Here is a 17,350-nt window from a genome sequence, read left to right on the forward strand (position 1 = left end):
AGTCAAGGTCCTAACCCTAACCCCAACCCCAGCTAAGCCTAAACCATTATTGAATCCACCTTTTACTATGAACCTGAGGACGATGTGCCACAGCTATTAAGTTTTGACGTGGGACCCAATGGGTCAGAGCATTATAATTTTTTTTTTCCCTAGGACGTGGTTAATTGTTGCGGTAAAAAAGAAATAGGAAGCAAAGCATAGCAGGTTTAGTCTGTCTAGCTCTAGTGTGTGTGTGTGTGTGTGTGTGTGTGTGTGTGTCTGTGTATTACGTAATAAATGAAATGAAATGAAAGATCACTGTCTTTTTCACTGTAGCTGCGGGCCTCACGGCAGTTGGTGGGGTTTGGTGGCATTTAAGGCGAAAGGACTGTGAGCGGAGCAAGGGCTCTGGTTCAGGGCTTTGGCATAGTTAGCCGGCTCATCTGGGTTCGAAATGGCAAACCGCCAAGGTTTTGGTACCAGATAAAGCAATGAAGCAAACTTCGAAAAACTGACATTACTATCTCTGGACTCTGAAGAAATTAATCAACAAGGCTTGGGTTCATTCCATGTTTCTTTTACGGGTCTTTTGGACCGTCGAAATTGTTTGTCATATTTCTTTTTTTCAAGGTGTGTGCAAGAAAAAAAAAAATTATAATGAATTGATTCTCGATTTGATTTAAAAATAAAAATAAAAAAAGTAAAAACTTGGTTCGCTCACTCTATTGATTCGAGTCAAGATCGGTTGCGATCTGGCGGTTGAAATTAGTTGCAGACATCTACACTTTTTAGCACAGCAATAAATATCGGTGAATCTTTGATTTCAAGGGAGGGCTATACGATCCGATGAATACACGCACGAGTGCACGTATGTAAGTGAACAGAGAGGATAAAAATGAGTAATTACGGTTTACGGATGAATAAAAAGGGGCCAACTGTAAACAGAAAGCGGGCCTAAAGTTGGACTGAGCTGAGTATGACTGAGCAGGTTAGGATAGGTTTAGGCCCCCTGATTTTAAAAGTGGCCCCTACTACAGGGACAAACTAGGGCAGGTGTTCAGGAAGCAACCATCGCCTTTTTAGGTGTTGGTTTTTGCAGAAACATCGGGTTTCAAAAACTCGATAGGGACACTTCGCCTTCACAAACAAAGGACTCCTTTCATCCCCTTTTTTTCATAATGAGTTTTCAAAATTTTTTTTTTTTTCCTATCATTTGGGCCTAAAATAACACTCAAAAGCCCAACAAACACTTTTTTTTTGGTTGTTTATTTATTATTCTTTCCACTGTTGTTTAGTGGTTTTCATTTTTTATTTTATTTTTATTTTTTTGGCATAAAATGCGGTCTTTGAAGTTGACATGGGTCTTTACAAGATGCTCATATTGAATGGTAGGTAGAGGTGATGGCGCATGGAAGGGATGGGGGCCTGCAATTGTTTTCGAAAATTTGTTCTTAAAATATAAAGGCAAATAAGAATAATATTGTGGTTCGTGATTATGTATCCGGTAATGAGAATTTTTTTTCTTTTAAATGAGAAATTTATGTGTATGCTACTAATTGATTCAGTTGATAGTAATTTTTGGGTGGTATAAGACACTGAAATTCAAATATCACTCATATAATGGTATGGAATTAATTTGTTTACATGAGTTATTTTAAAAAGAGAAAAACATTAAAGAAAAAAAAAAGGGAAGACAACTTTCAAGTACTATTTTGTGGCGAGTATAATGCAAAATCACTATAACATTATGTTTTAAAAAAAAATTAAATTTTATATTTTAAAATAGAGTACCATGTGCATTGTGGTACGAAACAACCTCCTAGGATGCAGGTTCTGTGTTTGAATATTTGCTAGTGCGCATCTATGCATGCATTACTAATAATAATAATAGTAATAATAATAATAAAGTAACATAAAAAAAAGTGGAATAATATTATTTAACGGCAACTAAATTTTCTCGGGAACAAAATTTCGAATAATTCAATTTAGTGCCACTACAAAAATTTTTACTAGTTAAATAAACTAACACACACATATAAAAATAAGGTAACAATATTAAATTTCCAAACAGTGGTTTAATGCTTGCCAGCTAACATTAATTAATCAATGAATGATGAAATAAAATAATAAATAATTTTGCATATTCCAGCGTCAATTACCGAATAAATGAGTGTCTATTCAACAAAAAAATCTTTCTGTTTTTACTGTTTTCTTCTTTATAAAATTTCTCGATAAAACCATGAAGGTTCCATTCCCCAGCTCGTGCGCGTAACCTAAGCTTCTGCTAAACGACACGAGACGATTTTCCTAATCCCTCGGCGCTGAGTGAGTAGACCACCAAGGTCAAGATATTCTTAAAGCCGCGATTTTCAACGTTCTTCAGTGGCAAGGAGGCAATTTAACAGAATAATTAAGTCCAATATTGTCCCGTAATAATAATTACTTTGTCTAAAACAACCCAGACAGCTCACTACGTGGCACTCTAGGGTGCACCGCAGCGCCTAAAAAGCTCCCCCTCTCACAAAGGCAAAGGCGCCGCGGCCACATTCTCTCTCAACCCCTCGCCACTCCCACACGCTCACTCACTCTTCTCTGCTTCGCTTTCACCCCTTTAAACTTCAGTAATTGCCACCAAAACTGTCCAAATAACTGCCGCTGAGTGGCGTGCGTGAGTTAACGGAGAAAATCTGGACGGAATCTGATGGACGTGGACGGTGGCGTGACGTCGTGCCGGTCAATACTCGAGAAACCTCTCAGTCAGCTCACTGAAGAGGACATTACGCAGCTCACACGCGAAGATTGCCGCAAATTTCTCAAGGAGAAAGGTGAAATCACTGAAACAGTTTCTTCTTTTTTTTCCATTTTTGCCCTTCCACTCTTTCCATATTTTTCCGGTACCTGAGCTGAAGGTCTGTAAGTAGTGACGCTTTACAAATTAAAAATAAGAAGGCATTAAAGAGAAATCAATTAACAAATTGATTCTGTTGTCAAATGTATGGACACGTGGCGGAACAGGAATGCGCAGACCATCGTGGAACAAATCGCAGGCGATCCAGCAGGTGATCTCTCTCAAAGCTTTGCTCGAGTCCAGCGGCGATTCCGGCTCAGGTGTTTTACGCAGAGTACTCGTCTCGCCTCCGGAAAGTATGCCGCCGCGCGTGAATGTATGCTGTAACTAATTTTTATATATACACACACACGCGCGCATATGTATTTTTTGGTTTTTTTGCATGAAGTAGTATATGGTTATTGTTCAAATAATAATGTTATGTCTGTAGGTGACTTCAAATTCAGCTGATTTAGTAAAGGAACCGACCATCTCAGTTTCTGGAGACCAAAACAGTGCGTATAGGCGGAAGTACCCTCGCAACTGTGCTGTTGATGCAGATAACAAGACCATCTCTAACAGGTGCATTTGGGTAGTACTTTTGTTCTGGATGATATGCTTTTAATATTAAAAATGCACATTAACTAGTCAAGAAACTAATGATTGAGTTTGCTTTTGTTGTTTGAATTTGATTATTTTCCTAGATCCCTGTATGTCTGGTAAAGCTTTTGGATTAAGAGTGAGAGACTTGTGGGAACTGATCAGAAGTATATTGAAATGTGATTGCAGAAATCCCTGTGAAGCAAATGGGTCCATAGGGCAGATGACGATTTTCTATTGTGGCAAGGTGAACGTGTACGAAGGAGTGCCAACTGATAAGGTAATGCAGCCTGGTCTTTACATGGATAGCTGGAGATAAGAATGATACGAGTTGGTCTTCCAATGTATCCAAATATGGGTTTGCAGGCACAGGAGATTATGCACCTTGCAGCAACTCCAATTGATTTTTCCCAGAACGGTTCATTTGGTGGAATTACGGCATATAGGGCCATTCCATGCCATTTACAAGTGACAAGCAACAGACATGTGTCTCTCCCTCTTCGTCCTGCTGCCATGATCTCTCAGTTCATGCAAACAGGTAAGAGTTTAAGATGGAAGTATTGATTGCCCAACTCTTTTTAAATTTCAAGATCTTTGTGGTTCGAAGAAGTTGTTGCTTATATTGGTCTGAACTGTTCTAGACTCTGCACTGGATACCTCTAGATTCCTCCCTCTTCTCATACTTGGGACATGGCTTTTCTTGTTGACAAACCATACAGTTTTCTCAGTAGAAAGAGAAGGCATCTTTATGTTTTGCACGTAGTCATTGTACATTGCAAAGACTTCTGGCTTACCTATTCTTCACTTCATTTATGTCAACTTCCACACCAAATGGAAAACAAAATTCTTCAATGGTTATTTGGATCACTTTCCTAAATCCTCTGTTATAAAGTATTGCACTCTATCTTATTTTTCTCAATGTTTTATTGCCACAGATAATATTTAAGTCTTTGCTGCTCTGAAGAGAACAGTATTCATCCACTTACATAATGATGGTTCCAATGTCATTGCTAAAATTACTATAATGATATTCATTTTAACATACTTAACTTTGTGGTGGTTATGATTGACTTTTGCAGGGAAGATAGCAGATTATTCTCAGGAGTATAGGGAGAAAGCGATTAGTACTCATGACTCTGGTATAGAATTTGTTGCTAATTTTTTTTTATGGAATTTTGTACATGCAGAATGCTTTCACAGTCGTCTTTCAGAGTGATATTACATATAACAGTTGTCTTAATTGGGAAATTATATTAATTCCAGTGATCTTGCTTGAGATGGTGTAGAATTCGAATTTCGACAATTTACATCTGTAGCCAAATAAGAGAAAATTCAATACCTTACTTCAACGAATTCATAAAATTCATGGGCCTTATGTGGGAGCGTGTTTTCTCAAAATGCATGCAAATCTTTGATGATCTTAAACACGACACTGGAGCAATGTACTAAACAGTTTGCTATTATGACCTCCATGCATGCGGATTGCCTAAATTGGTTTCCCCATCTCATAGAAATGTAAGAGGCTCGTGATATTCCCCAAGGTGTTTGAGCTCCTCCTGGGCAGTCAGATCACCAGACTAACTGATCCCCATCAAGAGAAGGAAGCTGAACCTTGTTCTATGTTACACCATTCAAGTTGTACCATAGTCCTGTGCAAAATGATAACTGCAACCTCAGCCTTGGGAAATGATCTTCGAAACTAACTCCTGTTCTCCAATCACCAGTAGCAATTTTTCACCACTAGTCAACATTTTTTCCTCAAGCTCTGTGTCTGGAAAAAGTCTTCAGCACTGCTGCTTCAAAACATGCAGTTTCCTTTTATCTTTGCAGTTAAAAGGCACACCTAGACACAATTGTTACAATTGTTTTATTTATTAAGGATACCTATTTGAGAAGCATAGCCGAAATTTATAGCATAAATAGAATTTCAGCCTGAGCCATAGGATGCTAACTGTCATACGTTTGAGGGCTAGATAACTCAATAAGCTTTCCTTGTAATTTATGAGAATCATTAGCCATTATTATGTCTATTTACATTTTCTCTTTCTTAAGATGTGGATGGTCAGGTTAACCGAAAAGTCTCGTTGCAGAGGTATCTTGAAAAGCGGAAAGACAGGTGCTTTCAGTAACTAAGATTGTTCACTCGATGGCACTGATAATCTAGTTTTTCATGTTCTCGTATGAATGTTTCTTCTTAACATTTTGCTCATGTTGATGTTATAGGGGAAGGTTTTTCAAGGGAAAGAAAAATACAGGACCAACTCCTAGTTTGGAGATGTACCTGAACCATCCGGGGAAGACACATGCCTCCAATGGACAACAGAGCCAGAGCAACACAAGCTCTCCGACCCAGCCTGAGTTGTCCAACACATTGGGGACCTCCCCAGACAACCAGGCGAAGACTGTCATGCTTCCGGTTGATCTCAACAATGAAGGTAGTCTAAGAAGTTCTATTCATGAATGATTGATGGCTTAAAATATGAACAACTTTTGGTAATTCACAAATTTTTATGCTTACAGATAATGGCAGTGCATAGACGGATGTATGGTTTCTTCTGGTTGCTGTTTACCATATGAAAGTGCTGATTTTTTATTTTATTGCCAAGGATATAGAAGGATTGTGTATTTAGTCATCTTGCATGCCATTTTATCAACAAGCATGAGAAAACTTAGTTAATAATAGAGCAAAGATATGTATGAATATTTCATATGTTTTCTTCGTTGCCTGCGCTACAGATATTCAAGACTGAAGCATTTTGAAATAGTCATATGGAGCTGGGATACATAGCCATTTGTGAGAAGCTGGAAAAGAAGGAAAAGTGAGACTATATATTAACATCATTCATCAACCTGTCTTCCCCTTTACATGACTTCGGCTGCTGTATTGCGGACGAGTTTTCTTTACTGGTTTATTAGATTCTACGGAAAGAGTTTTCTCCAGGTGGTACGAGTTTTATAGCAGGACTATGATCAATTTTGTAATTATGAAAAATATCTTAGTGTTATCAGGAATTTCTTGTTTCTGATTCTGAGGTTCAAGGTTTCTCGGCTTTAAAATATGAAGCTAGATGCAATCATATAAAACTGATAACGATGAATATATTTATAAAATGTTGGCTTATTAGTCCACTTTTACCTTATTACTCTTTTGTTTTTGTTTTTTCATCTTTGAAGTGTAAATATTATAAGAACTTTATATTAACTCATATTTATTCATAGAATTGGATATGATGCCATTAAATTATTTATTTTTGTGGCACGGAAAAAAAAAATCAAGTTTCTCCAATCGACATGTATAAGCCACAGGAAAAATAAATAAAAAAAAAGAGGAAAATTCCAGTAAAAACAAAAATAATTGACAAAATGCAGTGAAAAAGGATTTCTGGTAGGCGCCAAAACTGATATTTAATAGGCTTTGATTTAAAAACCACAAATAAACCGGAGGAGATCGAGCCATACACGTGGCCAACTCTAGTAACATAACTAAACAACTTAAATCAACCGCAGTTCACAACTCTTCTATACCCGCGGCAGTTTCCGAGTTCAGGCTGGAAGAGTGAGTTCTAGTTACCGATGGTTCTCGAGGTGAGTTGTTATTATACCGAGTCATCCTTTGCTCAGTCTGAGTCTTCAGTGACATTTCTAATATCAAAAGTGAAATTTGAATTTAATCAGGCGTGGTTTATGGATGAAAGTAGTCAAGACCAACGGCTCCCTCACCACCTCAACCCGAAGCAATTCGTATCGTTGGACCAATTGGCAGGTATTCAAATTATCTCTTGATTCAATGTTATTCATTCACTTATTTGTCTATTAATTTTATTTTGGTAACAAATTTTTGAAACTTGCAGAATTGGGAGTGCTGTATTGGCGCTTGAACCCGAAAAACTATGAGAACGATGAGGAATTGCAGAAGATCAGAGAAGCAAGAGGTTACAGTTACATGGTACTTCAATTTTCTGAGTCTCATTTTTGCTTTATTATTTTCTAATTTTTCCATTAGAAAATAGAAGCCACAGCTCCTTAATACCAAGCGTAGCCTAAGTCTGGTAATTGTATCTAAGAGTAATCAGCTGAAGTCTAAACTATTGAATTTCAGTGCAAGATAAAAGAAATTGAATTCAACTGTCCAAGTAGTTTTGAACTGGCGTGACCATTGTATTTAATAGTAGTAATATAGGAAGAAATATGAGATGTAACTGTGACAACAATTACATCTCATATTTAGACTTGAGCTCAGAGATTTGAAAAAAGCTTAGTTTTGAGATTTGAGGTGAAATGAGAGTGGAAGTAGGTAATATTTAATACATGTAGTCCGTATTGTAATTTCAGACTTCAACCAAGATATTTGTCCAAATTTACAATTTTTGTTTACACTTCACAAGTAAAGGAGCCTCGAATTATGATTGAGATCGAATGGGTGACAAATGAGTTTGGTCAAATTCGGCTTTAGCAATTTGATGGATGTTTGGTTGTGTGGAGCCTTGTTTCAGCTGTGAAGTATAATAGCTAAGAATTAGAAGGGGGAGGCAAATTTTATATGCGATGAGTGGGCTGTTGAAATGTACTTTGGTTTTTGAAGGTCAATGACTAGTAGAGTTTTTGTGGGTTTATTTCTTTTGTTCGAGGGAAAAAGATGAATTGAAAATAAATTGAAGTCTTTTCTGACTTGGTGGCCTATATAAGGTGCTTGGTGAATGCTTTGTACTCCTGCCTAACATTATTTACAGAGGTTTTGTTTCTGTCAGTAACTTTCACTGACTGATCGATCATCTTGTTGCTTTTGCAGGATTTGCTTGATTTATGTCCGGAGAAAGTGACTAACTATGAGGAGAAGCTGAAGAACTTTTACACGGAGCACATCCATGCCGACGAAGAGATACGCTACTGTTTGGAAGGAAGTGGATATTTTGATGTTAGAGACGAGAGTGATCAGTGGATTCGAATCTGGATCAAAGCGGGTGATCTAATCGTTCTGCCAGCTGGAATCTACCATCGTTTCACTCTTGACACTAGTAACTATGTTAAGGTAATGCAAATTTTAAGTTATGGTGTGCAAAGACAAAGTGATCAATGAATGCAATGGTTGGTTAATTAGAATTTAGAGCTATTGATTGACTCGTTGATGTGCAGTTGATGAGGTTGTTTGTGGGAGAACCAGTGTGGACGGCATATAATCGGCCACAGGAGGATCATCCTGCCAGAAAGGAGTACATCAAAGGTTTGACTGGGCAGGCAGGGGTGCCAGTTGAAGCTCATTAGAGTTTGAGAGTACTTTACCATTTACACTTGTGTATGTGTATGTTAATGTAACTATATTTATATAGACTTCTGATAAACCACATTTAGCTAAACCTTATGTCTATGCATTTGGTGCTTTGATGAGATTTAATATACAGCAGCTTAATGCTGGCAAATGCATACTATTTACCATAAATTAAATCATTGATCTTTTGCTTGTACTATAAAATTTCACCAATCGAAATAAGTCACCTTATGAAAAAGTTCCAGAAAAATCGAATGAAATGGAATCTAAAGAGCAAAGGGTTACATTTAATCTTGTAAATGGAAAGCATAATGTTTACTGTTGAGTAATGTTTTAGTAAGAGTGACGACGTATCTTGAACGAGACAAAAGGATCTTTCCAGAGCAAAACCGACCACCTTAGCATCGATTCATCAAAACGGCGACTGCCGCACGTGCGGTTTGATGAAATCGCGCAGTCAACTATCAAAAGCAAACATCGAAACGTAATTTGCAAAGTTTCCAAAAGCTAATGTAATCGGGAGGATCGTGTAAAATTTTTAACATACTTTTGCTAATAATCAATGTTTTGACTTTGACCAATGACATACAAGAATTTTATCATTGTCTGACTACCGTATTCCCCCCCATTGGAGAGAATCAAATTTTCGTTCGCCACAGTGCCACTTGTGTTACACACTTCCATAATTGATGTAATAGATGGTGTCAGATTGGACCGACTCAACAACACCCTTTTTCGTGCCGTTTCAACGTAAATTAATATATGGGAGGCCCTAAGTTACGCTTACGGTCCTCTTATAGTAATAGTACCGTTGGTAGATTTGGGTATTATTATTTTAAGAGGCGTAAGTTACGTGCAACGTAACTTAGCGTCAGCATAATAATTTTTTTTTAATTTAAAATTTAAAAATATAAAAAAAAATTTTAAAAATTTTAAAATTAATTATTAAATTAAAATTTTAAAACTGCATGTTTTTAAAATTTTTCACATTTTAAAATCTTGTATTCAGAACAATATTAGACAGGAATTGATTTTATGAACAGAAGTTGCTGAATTGACTAATATATATATTTTTCCATTTCGGAATTGTTTATGATACTTTTTGAATCACAACAGAGGCTGAGCGAACTGCGCAAGCGGAATGACAGTAATACCCCTCAGTCACAATTACCCGTTCATTTAATCCGGACCGAGTATCGAATTTAACGAGCCAAAGCCAAGTAAAACAGACAGCGTACAAATAAGGACATTTTCGTCATTCGAATTCTATTATCTCGCGTTTAAAATTCCGTCTCCCTTCCTCAACCTCATTTCTATTGCGTTGCCACCAAGCGTTGTTCAAAGAATTTCAGAAACCATGGTCGCCCCTCAGGTACTTCGATTTACCCTACTTTTTATTGTTCATGAATTAAATATATAAAAAATTTGTTCCGCTTTTATTAAATAATAATTGTATTTTCTTTTTTTTGTTATTGTTTTAAATTTTTAAACAATCTAGTGTGATCACTTTTTATATCCAATGGAACCTGAGATTATGTGATTATTTCATTATTATTTTTATTGTTGTTGTCGTTGTTATTGAATATCTCTTAGATAACTTCATAATTTTGTAATGATGATTTCGTGATGTGTCGTATTTCACATTTGTGTTGTAATCAACTGAGTAATTTTAGTTTAATTTTCTGTTTTATTGCTTTTGTCCTTTTTTTTTTTTTTGGTTTTATTCGTTGTGTTGTTTAACAGTCAGTTTAAGTTAATTAAATTAAGTTTAGCTTATGTACCTAGATGTCGGGGCTCAGAGCTGAGTGCTTAAGCCTTGGTGAAATTGAATATTTGTAATTTTTTGTCAAAGATTAGTCAATTTTGTTTATTTTGCAAAAGCTTTCATGTGTTAGGTACTTTTAATGAGTTTGGAACGTCTTTCGACAATTCTTATGCTATTTTGTGGTTCTGCGAGTGTTGTCTCTTTTAAGATCAGTGATTTTAACATTTTGGGGAATTCATCATATTATTGTTTTTTTAAATACTCGTACTTGGTGTGCAGAACTCATATGGAGAGAGAAGGTAGTTAGTTTTATGGTGTGTTATTTGCAGTAAATCGAGACGCTATGGATTTGTGTTCGTATTTGTATGCTACACCTAAAGCACTATTTGATATTGCGGTTGGATACTAAAATGTTTGGTAAAAGTCATAGTACCTCAATACCAAATAAAGCCTAAATTGTGTAATCAAGAAATAGAAATATGTTTATACACAAAAAGCTTATTGTTTTTAACGAATTATTAATAGGATGAGTTTCCAAGAATCTTTAGGGTATGATGGTAACTCAAAACAACAATTTAAGCAAAATAAATGCGTGGCAAGGACTTCAGTTTCTTGTCTGAGCGATCAGTAGTATTTTGTATATTATTTCAGATAATCTTGCTTGTACTCTTGATTTTGCATACGGATTGTGCCTGGTTGGCATCTTGTTGTGTGTGAAAGAAGTGATCTATTCGGCAGTAGATATTATCTTACCATATACGTGGATTTTACTGGAGTTTGTAGAATTTTAAGGTAGATTTAAGACTTGCAGACTTTGTGATTACATTAATTGTGTCGGGCTATTTGTAATACTCTGTTATATTATGTTGTTTTTAGTATGCAACAACTGATTGAATGTAATCCTTGTATTTTTGGATTTTTAATGTTCCATTGGCTTGACTGTGATAGGCATGAGTATGTAATCCTGATACAAAACTATTGGCTTTCTTATCTGATACAAAACAAATTCATGATTGAAACTGCTAAAGTTTCGATTTTCATGCATGTATTTGTGCTTGAGTAGCAGTTTCTGTTAGAATGAAGCATATTAATGATTGTGCTGCCAGATGGGTCTCCGGACGATTTTATATTGACTCTTGTTCTACTTGCCAAGCTTTGCTGACATTCAGATTAGTGGATTAGCTTAATTGTTTTTCTCAAATGAAAAATGATAACCAATTTTCTTAAAGCAAACTTGCATTGGATTATGTTGTTATCACTACTTTCTTGGTGTGCTTTATAGAGGATGGTTTAATCAAAATTGAGTTGTTGAAATGAAGGATTGGTTGTAAAGGTTTGCATGGTACATCCAAATGTAAGGATTAATGATCATGCAACAGTCTTAAAACATTTATTTTTCATTTGTTCAATTTCTTGTCCAATAGGACACAAAATCTCGCCTGGTCAAAGATTTTACTCCATAAGATATGTTCTTGGATTCTTCTAAGTTGAGTTGATTGTATCACTGTTAGAAAAAAAAAAGTGTAAAGTAATTTCTTTTTCCCACCCTCCAAAAAAAATGTGTGTTTATGCAGGATCCTAGAGAGGAAGTTATTCAGGCATGGTACATGGATGATAGTGATGAAGATCAAAGACTCCCCCATCACAAGGATCCAAAGGAATTTGTGTCCCTGGACCAGCTTTCTGGTAAGCATCTTTGCAAATATTTGGATTTGATCATTTGATGATATGGCCAAACTTTAAGTTTGCAACCTCTTCTTGACATGTAGAACTTGGAGTACTCAGCTGGCGATTAGATGCTGATAACTATGAAACTGATGAGGAACTGAAGAAGATTCGTGAAGATCGCGGATATTCTTACATGGTTTGTCACAGTAACTCACAGTGATTATGTATTTATTCTTATCTGGTTTGTGAAAGGAACAATTTTCCTCTGCCCTATTCTTCTATTCTGAAAATAAGGTTTTCATATGGTTGTTTCTGCTTTAGACCCTTCAGTGATGTAAAATATCACATTATTGAGAGCTGATATTTGAAAATATTTTTTTAATTTTTTATTGTGAACCCCCTAACCATTTATTTGTGCATTGTGGCAATGAGTCTACTCTTGAACCTTTTTTCAGGACTTTTGTGAGGTTTGCCCAGAAAAACTGCCAAATTATGAAGAGAAGATCAAAAACTTTTTCGAAGAACATCTTCATACAGATGAAGAGATCCGCTACTGTGTGGCAGGAAGTGGTAAGATTAGTTTGATATTCAGTTGCTGGCACCACATATCTATCAGTTTGGTATTGAGGGTTTTCTTTCTGGTATAGGTTACTTTGATGTCAGGGACCATAATGAAAAATGGATTCGCATATGGGTAAAGAAAGGAGGAATGATTGTTTTACCTGCTGGATGTTACCATCGCTTTACTTTGGATACAGACAACTATATCAAGGTATTGCCATTGTACATGCATATGTGAAATTCATTTTTACTTGTTTTCCTGTTGACTCTCAAACATCATTTTCTCCCAACAAACACCCCCCTTCTGCCCCTTGGCAAATGGAGTTTGCCTTAAAAAAGTTGATGCCAATTTGCACTTGCTAGATTTATCCTGATCCTTGCATAATGGTAGTGTGGTAGGATTCTATGAAGATTTTGTACAAGCAAATGCTATCATCACCACCATCTTCACTTTTAGTTCTTTTAATGATTGTGATTCCTTACCTCATTTGGAACCACTATCATTTCATTGTAGATATCCTTTTCTATGAACAAATAACAAATACAATGGTGATTTTGCCATTTCTGAAAATGACAAAGTATATCATAATAAATTATATTAACACATCCTCTTACCTGGGAATTGCTTAGTTATTCCTAGGTGGATAATGAAGATGTTGTCTCATTATTCTACCAGATATTCACCTTCAGCTGCCTGTGTGAATGTATGTAGTGAATGATATACGCTAATTTTATAATTTTATTTTCAGGCTATGCGTCTGTTTGTAGGTGATCCCGTTTGGACTCCATTCAACCGTCCCCATGATCATTTACCCGCAAGGTATGGTTCTGCCTTCCCGTTGTGCTATGTACATCTCTTTCTTCTGGTATATAGACATATGGTCACAGAATACTCGAGGCTTTTCTTGAGTCTGACCAAGGGAGTTATATCGCAGGAAGGGATATGTTCAAAATTTCTTGCAGAAGGAAGCTGGTGACAGCCCTATCAATGCTGCTGCGTAATTTGTGCAATTCCTTGCTCATTGGATCAATACTACTGGCTTTAATAAATAAAGAAACTTCTGTTTATATGGTTTGTCTGTGTCTGAGGCTCCTGGAGTTACCTGTGTGGTTTAATTGCTTGTGTAGCATCTCTGCTTGCTTGGTTGCAGCCACTGCTGTAAACTCACCATGAATATCTGTGTCCTTCATTTTCTGTATGCAAGAGTACCATATATATTATAATACATTCTAATATTGAATATATATATGTAGATTGCTGCTTGTGTCACGTTTGTGAGCGTGTGTTCTCACGGCGTAGCCTCTCTGTTGCTTTTTTACTTACAAGACCATCTAAGACTTATCCTACTCCCTGTGATTGGTATTTCTCTAATGCATATGTATGTGGTAAAGATTTTATTAGAGGATCTCGTAGTCGTAGATGGCCTGGTGGGGACTGGGGACTAGGCGGCGGATAGTGCCATGTAGATGTAGCTAGAATTAGGTGCGCTCGTTTTTGTTATATCTGCTACAGATCTGTAGTACCAATAACCCTGACCGTTGCCTACCCGCAGCTTCCTGATAGTTCCCCCTGTAGAAATTGCTGCGCGTTGCATTATTTGACAAATCCATATCCCATTATGTTTTGTTGCTTTTGTAAATCTTTAGGGCAATAATTGGCATTAGCTTAATAAAGTTTTATTATATTAGCCAAAATGACATACAGAACCGCACGCAGACGCTGTACCCATTTTGCTTTATGAGTGATTGGATTTCTCCCCGGATTTGGCCCTGTCGGGTAAAAAATTTTCGGCGCCATTTCTGCTTCTACATTCATCCTCAAGTTCCCTTTTAAAACTACTCATCAGTTTAAAGTTTAAACCCCAAAGCTTTGATGACGCGACAGCGCATGAGCCTTTCGTTTAGTTCTTGACGAGTAATCCAGGGCTGTACTGTCGCTGCATGCTCGCGTTGTGATGCCAACACGTGTCCTACCGTAGCTTCGAGCTGTGGGAAATGTGCCACTTGTCAGAAATTGATAGACTAGAAAAACCCTTTTACTTGTTATTGCATGTTGAATGAACAACGACGCGGGTTCTCTTAGCGAGTCAGTGACCCTTCGGGGCCACGTAGTCATCGCCATTGGACGACCCTTTTTTTGGCTTTAATTAGCGTCGAAAGGTTAGAAGTTTTGAACCGAAGTACAGAATATAAAAGATCTTGGCACAATTAAACTTATTGATTATTTCAAAAGCGAGACATGTATAACCATACAACTATATATATATATATCTATATATATTTACTTATTTATTTGAAGTCATAAAAAAACAACTGCTGCGCGCACGGTGCACGACGGCATCATTGAGGTGGCTAATTGTGTACCACCATATCATAAATAATTAAAAAAAATGGGGGGAGAAATATAATAGTAATAATACATGGTTTAATTGCTTGGGTTTAATGCTCATTGGCCTTTCTCTAATTTTTGTCTAGATTTCGTTCTTTTATGGGTTTTCGAGATCTGATTAGGGGTTTTTAAAATACACTTTATACAAGATATTTATGGGGCAAGTGTGCTTCTTATTAGTGAAATTTTAAACACTGCTCCCGTGCAGATATTTAATTATCAGATTCCTTGCATCCGCTTAAAGAAACATTTAAAAATGCATGCATCGTCATTTTTTTACTACTTGCACTGTTCATCAATTGATCGTGATTGAGAACTGCTTACAGACTAATGAATACGTGACACGCTAACAGCTTCGCCTTGTCGTCGATGGTAAACAAAAAAGTTTGAATAAGAACAAACGCCCAAATACAGGTTGATGCGATTCTAATCGCTGATAAAAATATTGTAATGTCACGATTGCCTGAACAGGCACAAAGCAAAGATCAATTCATCCACATCTTGATGGAGAATTTTATATGCTAGCGAAACATAAAGATCAACAAAAGATTGAAATTAGCTTGACGCAATGCCGCGACTTGGTAATGATGCGTGGTGGTTTGATTAATGCATATAATAATATTAAGTAGCCAAGATATTTTGAGGCAATTTCTAGCTCCACGTCCTGCTCCCCACAAAACAAAAAAAAAAAAAGTTTCACCTCCCGAGTCTACAACGTTCCTAAATTCTCCCGCTGTAGCTTACAAACAGCTCTTATTAATATATTGATGTCAAACTTAGAATATAAGATCAAATAAAGTTAATATCCTTCATCTTTATTCCATCATCTGAACTCTTTTATGCTTTGAGATTGTTGGGGGGGGGGAAGGAAAACAAGAATCATATAAATTCTAATGTTTCATTCAATGAAAATTTTACCGACAATTTTTTTTGAAGTAGAATTACGTGGCTTTGAACCCATATGATCATACAAATTGTGTCATCACATAATTGATTTAAAAAATTGTGGTAAAATTTTTATTTTAAGCACCCTTGGATATGTTTTTTTTATTTTGAAAATTTGCTTGGCTTTTAGGGTTCTTCATCGGCAATGCATTCCTTTGAGGATGGCCTAAAGTTCTCGCTTGGTATGGAAGCATGTCGGGGTTCATTATCTTTGAGTTGAGTATTGAGTCTAATTTTACCTCCGTTTCATAAAATAAAATAAAAATTGGGTATAGATATAATTTTTATACTCCTTGACAAGTCGAGTACGAGTATAAACACTAATACCTATACCGCTCACTGAAACCGTATGATTATCGACTTCTTTTTAATATTTTAAAAGTTAAAATAAGTAAATATTAAGGTAAACAAATTAAAAAACCTAAAATATAAAAGTTAGCTTTCAGCAGCTTAGTAATCGGAATGACTATCTAATATGATATTATCGTAGTCATTTACTTAGAGATTTTAGTCATTTAATGGGCTCGACATTTACTAGACCATCTAAAATCTTATCCTAATAAAAAAACAAATGACAATAAAATAATGTTCAAATCAAGATCAGTTGAAAAGAGAGAAGGATGGACAAGGAAATCTCATAATAGAGATTTTTATTTTCTATCCAAATATTTAGTGATACGTTAATAAAAAATAAACTTTACAACATCATATTACAATTAATATTTTTCTAAAATTAAAAATAATTTTTAAAAGATATTTCTATATAAAATATTGCATGTTCATTTAGAGCTAAACAGTTACAAAGTACTTTTTTAAAAAAAATGTATATTCATATGTTAAAAAATAAAAAGGGATATAGGGAATAGGAAAAAGGACGAGTATCTCAAATTTTTATTGAAAAATTAATGCCCATTCAAATCCACGACGAATAAAAATGAATGATGAGAATAACCTCTATCAAATGAACGTGAATATGAATATTAGCTCAGTAATCAAAATGACCATTTAATATGATATTATCGTAGACATTTACTAGAGATTTTAGTCATTTAATGGACTAGACATTTACTAGACCATCCAAAATCTTATCCTAATAAAAAATAAATGACAATAAAACAATGTTCAAATCAAGATCACTTGAAAGGAGAGAATGATGGATAAGGAAATACTAAACTAGAGATTTTTATTTTCTATCTGAATATTTAGTAATACGTTGATAAAAATTAAACTTTACAACATCAAATTATAAAGAATATTTTTCTAAAATTGAAAATAATTTTTTTAAAATATTTCAAGATAAAATACTGCATATTCATCTAGAGCTAAACAGTTAAAGTACTTTTTAATATA

At 35.6% G+C, this 17,350-nt stretch overlaps 3 protein-coding genes across 6 annotated transcripts; all 3 read left to right on the forward strand.

The window, feature by feature from the left end:
* Positions 1–2,349: 2,349 nt before the first annotated feature.
* LOC18032134 (protein TIFY 4B) lies at positions 2,350–6,546 on the forward strand. Of its 4 annotated transcripts, none has more exons than XM_024180955.1 (10): positions 2,350–2,804; positions 2,995–3,123; positions 3,274–3,388; positions 3,596–3,686; positions 3,773–3,944; positions 4,486–4,545; positions 5,459–5,522; positions 5,630–5,841; positions 5,927–5,949; positions 6,143–6,546. In XM_024180955.1, the coding sequence occupies exons 1-9, from the start codon at positions 2,681–2,683 to the stop codon at positions 5,941–5,943; spliced, it is 984 nt and encodes a 327-aa protein (XP_024036723.1). In that variant the 5' UTR covers positions 2,350–2,680; the 3' UTR covers positions 5,944–5,949; positions 6,143–6,546. The 4 variants fall into 4 exon arrangements, with proteins under 4 accessions (XP_024036723.1, XP_024036706.1, XP_024036714.1 ...); XM_024180946.1 differs by having other exon boundaries at positions 2,354–2,804; positions 2,995–3,143; positions 3,258–3,388; XM_006419966.2 differs by lacking the exon at positions 5,927–5,949 and having other exon boundaries at positions 2,354–2,804; positions 2,995–3,143; positions 3,258–3,388.
* A 383-nt stretch (positions 6,547–6,929) lies between these two features.
* LOC18032474 (1,2-dihydroxy-3-keto-5-methylthiopentene dioxygenase 1) lies at positions 6,930–8,791 on the forward strand. Its single transcript, XM_024180961.1, has 5 exons — positions 6,930–6,991; positions 7,082–7,169; positions 7,258–7,352; positions 8,196–8,435; positions 8,540–8,791. The coding sequence occupies exons 1-5, from the start codon at positions 6,980–6,982 to the stop codon at positions 8,666–8,668; spliced, it is 564 nt and encodes a 187-aa protein (XP_024036729.1). The 5' UTR covers positions 6,930–6,979; the 3' UTR covers positions 8,669–8,791.
* Positions 8,792–9,929: 1,138 nt separating this feature from the next.
* LOC18032152 (1,2-dihydroxy-3-keto-5-methylthiopentene dioxygenase 2) lies at positions 9,930–13,968 on the forward strand. The gene is made up of 7 exons (XM_006419969.2): positions 9,930–10,044; positions 12,012–12,123; positions 12,207–12,301; positions 12,561–12,675; positions 12,753–12,877; positions 13,416–13,486; positions 13,602–13,968. The coding sequence occupies exons 1-7, from the start codon at positions 10,030–10,032 to the stop codon at positions 13,666–13,668; spliced, it is 600 nt and encodes a 199-aa protein (XP_006420032.1). The 5' UTR covers positions 9,930–10,029; the 3' UTR covers positions 13,669–13,968.
* Positions 13,969–17,350: the final 3,382 nt, after the last annotated feature.

Source organism: Citrus clementina, unplaced genomic scaffold (assembly GCF_000493195.1).
Source record: "Citrus clementina cultivar Clemenules unplaced genomic scaffold, Citrus_clementina_v1.0 scaffold_9, whole genome shotgun sequence".
NCBI classification, from domain to species: domain Eukaryota; kingdom Viridiplantae; phylum Streptophyta; class Magnoliopsida; order Sapindales; family Rutaceae; genus Citrus; species Citrus x clementina.